Genomic DNA, 5,344 nt, shown 5'->3' with positions numbered 1-5,344 from the left:
CTCACTCAGGATTCAAGTTATGTTACCTATGGTTATCCTGGTGAAAAGTAAGCCTCTATTATGAACAACATTATATAATGAGACTAGTCATTTCATGGTCCGATCTCATACAAACTTTTTTGTATAGAATCCTCGTTCACATGTCTCCACATGAATGATCAGAATCAGATCAATGTAGCACTTTATACCAAATGTAACATCTACAAAGCGGGTCATACTCGTAGTGTCACCAAGATAAGGTATCAAGCCTTATCCATCTACTACAGACCATTTAAGGTATCACTTAAACATGAACCACCTATATGTCTTTACATACATGTTTAAGCTACAAGATAACCTTGGATGTTAGTTTATTGATTTGTGGTTAATGTAGTTTATTGTTTTGTGGTTAATGCAACTAATTTTGAAATAAAACATCATATATTTTATTACATAAATAAAATGTTTGTACAATACAATTACAAACTATAGAACCCTACGAGATTTAGGGCATCAACCCCAACAATCAAATGTAATCAAACTATAGTCATTACCACTAGCCATGAGAATGGAAATTTCAACTAGCAAAATATACTAAAGAAGACCCACCTAAAGAAAAAGGTAAGACTCGAGAGGAGTTGTGAATGTATGAATGATAGCTCGGAGTGATAATATAAAGGATGGAGAAAGAGAAAGGTCAAACTGGATGAGGAAGATGATTTTGCAACAAGGAAAGGGAGAATAAAAAGAAATGTGTGTGAAAGAAGAAGTATTAAAGTTTTGAAAAGATGGAACAAGAAGCTAGGAGATGTTCCCTAAAACTTAACCAAGACAACCTAAGGATCTATTTTCCCAGATGATGTGATTCAATAGTGCATAAACATGGGAAGCCAAAAAAGACATAACATAACAATTCAAGGAAGGGAATCAAAGATTTTTTTCTACTAAAAGATAGGAGAGCATGCAAAAGTTGGTGAGATTCCCTTGAATATTGTGAAAGGAAATGCAATAGGCAAAAATGGGAGAGTTCAATTCTAAAGATGCAAGTTAAAAGGTAACTAAGCCCGATCGGTATTGATTCATAACCGACCAAGGAGAGGGCAACATGTGGCACCAAAAGGATTGAAGACAAATGGCGGTTGGAATAGAACCAACACAGTCGCTAGTGACAAGATAGCTATAGCTGGAAAGGTAATACAATGAAGAAGATCGACATAAAGAAGCTACAATTTATCTAAGGGACATAAAGATAAAGTGACCACAGCTCTGTCCAAAGGACAAAGATTTAGGCCAGGAAGCTGGTTGAATCCTAAAAGGATCGACCAGATAATATTCCAAGTTAGCTCATGACTTGAGGTATACCTAGGGTATAAAGGGCAATAATCTGTGAAGAGTCTATCCTTGAAGTGGGCACGACACAACATGGTGCATAACTTTATCATGAGATGGAGAAGTGATTTAGGAAATCAGTTTGACCTCAAAAGGGTTTGGCTTGATTGACCTAATAACCCCTAGAAAGTCTGAATTGAATTTTGCAATGAGGTGGCGTGGAAATCGAAGAGGAAGAACATATTTCTAAAATAGGTTCTTAGGATTAAAACCCGTGACAAAATAGCCAAAAGAGCCACGAGTCCTAACTTGAGAATGGGGGCTAATGTTATGGATGGATTCTAGAATTAAGGGCAAAAACATCATAGAAGAAAGAAAAAGTGAAGAGATGGGCCAAGGAAAAAATGGGCCTAGTCAGCCTCACCCAAACTGAGGCCGAGGTCGAGCCCACTAAAGTAGGCCCATTGACCGAAAGCCTGAATTGTCAAAGTTGCAAAAAAGAAGCCTGGACCGGCCTCGGTCTGCACAGGTTTGATATGATGTAGAATCCTGAAAGAATAAGGAAACGGTGAGTATAAAATGAAAAAGGAAAAGGACGAAGGAAAAAAGACTATAAATAAATGAGAAGGGAGAGGAGCAAGGAAAGCTAATTGACCAACTAAAACTTAGACTGAGAACCTTCAACTCTTTCTAGACTTAACATCAGAGCATTCGTGGCCTACACTATACTGGTGTGTAGTTTTCTATGCTTTGTAGGAAAACTCTCTTCCTTGGAAGATACAAATTTACCTCCTCTTCCAAGGTTAGCCTAAACTTTCTAACCAAACTTTGGCATAAAAAAAAAGTATTCTTAAATAATACCTTTGTAAAAAGAAAAAGGAAATATGAACTTCTAAGAATAATTGATGAAGTTCTCAAGGAGAATTTGCTAAGTGTGAAACTTTAAGTACAATTAGTATGAGTTACAAAAAGATGGTTGCTCTGAAGTAAGTACTAACTCACAAATGACGTTACAAGATAGAATTTTTGTAAATCAAAAGTAAAAAATTTGTCGCTAAAAACACACCATTAGCAAAAACAAAAGGTACCCAGTCCATGTTTACACAATTAGCAAAAAACAAATTAAGAAATAAACGACAAAAATAAATAATCACTAAAAATAGATTTAATGAAATGGAAACTCATTGTCCTCCTCGTGATCCATCAATTTCCAAGACCCGTCACTCTGTTGAACCATACCTTTATTTTGCAAACACCGCCATGCCACAGGCACAAGATACTCATCCTTCAAAGCATCAAGGCTCTTGTTCAGCAACGCAATATCCCTCTCAATCTCCAACCTAAATCCTCCTTTATTCTTCCCTTGTGTCCCTGCAACCCCATGCAAGTACCCTTCCAAATTATGCCAACTGCTCAAACTCCCTGGGCTCTTCAAGTATTTGGATTTTCGAGTGTCGATTTCTAGTTCTTCTCCCACCTCTGGGTACCCAATGATCGGGTAATTTGGGACCACGTCCATGGCGTTTTTAACTCGTAACACATGCACATCTTTGTACTCTGAGAATGCCCTTTTGAACTCTGAATCTCCAACTCTTGGGCTTGCGAAAACGAAAGATGTAACTGAAAACGCTTGCCCTGTTGTCGCTGCAATGTTGAGTTTGTTTGCTACAATGTCCACGGCGTTTAATGTTGCTATTGCTGCACCAAGACTGTGCCCTGTTGTAACTATGCTCATTTCTTCATTTTTGTATTCTTCTACCAATCTTTTTATTTCACTCATAACCTGATCGCAGGCGATAGATCATTATTATTGATTTCATATTCTTAAGTATTTATTTTTTATTTTTAATTTTAAGCTTATAAACACTTAATATTTTTTTTATATATCATGATTCATTTCAAAATCAAGCAAACTTTTAAAAATTAAAAAATATAGAGAAAAAAAACTTTTTTATTTTTAAAATTTGCTATAAATTTGAAATTTCCTATATGACAATTGGTAAAGATAAAAGCACAATTTTCGAAAGCAAAAAACTAAAAATCATATGAGATCATAATAATTTTAGTTTTTGGTTAAACTATGCTTATGAATATTACTTCTAGAACAAATTTCTTTATTTTTGGTTTTTGAATTTTTTTTTATTTTTGCTTATTTTCTTAACATTTATTTATAGTTATTTTTATTTAAATTCATAGTCAAATTTAACAAAAAATAAAATAAATAAATAAAAATAAGTTTTTAAAACCTACTCTTTCATTGGTTTTCAAAGCTTTGTTGAGATTACCTACTCTTTTATTGCTTTTCTAAACATTTTGAAAACGTCTAATAACGAAACAAAGAAATCCAATATAAAAATAGGTTTTATAAGTTGAATTTTTAAGACATAAATAATTATTATCTCAATAATTCATAAAAATAAAATCATTTAGATAATAAATTAAGAGAACAATTTGTAGAAAGAGTGATAATGGGAAGAAAAGAAAGGACTTGCCTGGTTTCTGACGCTGTTGTTAGTAAATGGTGATCGTCGATCATCTGAAGTGTAAATGGAATACCAACCCTGATGGATCTTCACATCGCTGGATTCCCCAAATATTTCCGGAGCCGAAACCAAACCAAATTCAAAATCATCGATCCACTCCAAGCTTCTCACAGTCCCTCTCCAAGCAATCACAACATCCCGCCGCCCCATTTCCGCCGCGCCTTCGTCGGTCGCCACCGCCACATACCCAATCCAGTTGGACTCTTTGCTCCAAGCCTCCCTCGACAACGGCCTCACAATGAAAGCGTCAGGCACTTGGACTTGCGAAGTTGCGTACAAGAATTTGGTCACTCTGTATTTATATGGGGCGCTCTTCCCTTTTCCCAGCCCAACTTTTGCGAAGAAATCTTGCTTTGAATATCTGCTGCTTCCGGCGAATTTTGAGGCCTTCTCGGTGTTGAACGTATCGTATGTTGCCTGAGCCATTTGTCCGTAGTGAATCAAGTAGCGTCGGAGGTCGATTTGAAGAGGCTCCAAAAGGCCTTTCCAATTGTTTGACCCCATTAATTGTCTCCAATTATTATTATTATTATTATTCTCTGCTCTGCCGCTATTATGATCCATCGCCGTCTTTGTTGCCTTTTTTTTCTTACCAAAACATTTCCACAATCTTATGTTTTTTCTGCCACACTTGATTCCTACTGCTTTTTTGATCTTCGAATTGCAGTTCATTTATACCAAATTCTGCTTTCTGATGAACATAAAGAAAACAAATCTCGTCTGCAGAGAATTATTGGAGAGGCTGGGTTTAATTTGCTTTAACCCACTTCCGATTTTGGATACCCAACAACTTGCAATATACAAGAGATCCATTGAAGGTTAGTTGAAGAATGAAGAGTTGGGAATATCGACAAAGATATGCTTGGCTTTGAAGTCATAGACTCATACCTAAAAGTGGGAAACATAAAACTGGAAGGTATGGAATGTGCTTGCGAGCTTGTCAAGGCAAGTATACTTTGCGTTCTCTTTTGTTTTTAAATTTATAAGTAAATATTTCAGTTTTATTTTAAATAATTAAGTTATAAATATTTTTTGTAGAAGAAGTCGTAAATATTTGTATGTTCAATTTCTTATAAATGAGGCTTCAAAAAAAAAAAAAAAACCATATAAATGAAGCATAGATATATACTATTAATTTCGAGGTTTGAAATTTGATTTCGCATACTTTGAGGTCTAAGATTTGATCTCCCACTATATATAATGAATTAAATCAAATATTTCTCGGGTAAGAAAAAAAATAATAATAATTCTAAAGTAAGAAAATACAATTATTTTCAAATTTTATAAGTGAAAAAATAGATAATAAAATATTTTGATTAAAAAATAGTAGAGAATAAATTTAAGATTTATTAGTAGATAATGATTAGGTGCGATCTAGATTGCACTATCCATGGATATCGCATTTCTTATCCACAAAGAAAAGATAGGAAGTACCTAAGTTTTTTTTATGGTGAAATTTGAGGTTTCATTATGAAAAATGGCAAAACTACCTA

The 5,344-nt window shown here is 34.6% G+C and overlaps 1 protein-coding gene across 2 annotated transcripts; it reads right to left on the bottom strand.

Moving 5' to 3' along the window:
- Positions 1 to 401: 401 nt before the first annotated feature.
- On the bottom strand, positions 402 to 4,762 carry LOC120072943 (phospholipase A1-IIgamma-like). 2 transcript variants are annotated; one of them, XM_039025478.2, is made up of 3 exons: positions 3,801 to 4,651; positions 2,548 to 3,091; positions 402 to 1,857 (listed from the first exon to the last, which is right to left on the bottom strand). In XM_039025478.2, the coding sequence occupies exons 1-3, from the start codon at positions 4,521 to 4,523 to the stop codon at positions 1,793 to 1,795; spliced, it is 1,332 nt and encodes a 443-aa protein (XP_038881406.1). In that variant the 5' UTR covers positions 4,524 to 4,651; the 3' UTR covers positions 402 to 1,792. The 2 variants fall into 2 exon arrangements, with proteins under 2 accessions (XP_038881406.1, XP_038881405.1); XM_039025477.2 differs by lacking the exon at positions 402 to 1,857 and having other exon boundaries at positions 2,217 to 3,091; positions 3,801 to 4,762.
- Between the last annotated feature and the right edge of the window lie 582 nt (positions 4,763 to 5,344).

This window comes from Benincasa hispida, chromosome 3, assembly GCF_027475165.1.
Source record: "Benincasa hispida cultivar pf3 chromosome 3, pf3_genome.v1.1, whole genome shotgun sequence".
Lineage (NCBI taxonomy): Eukaryota > Viridiplantae > Streptophyta > Magnoliopsida > Cucurbitales > Cucurbitaceae > Benincasa > Benincasa hispida.
This window is presented reverse-complemented; position numbering and strand designations above follow the sequence as displayed.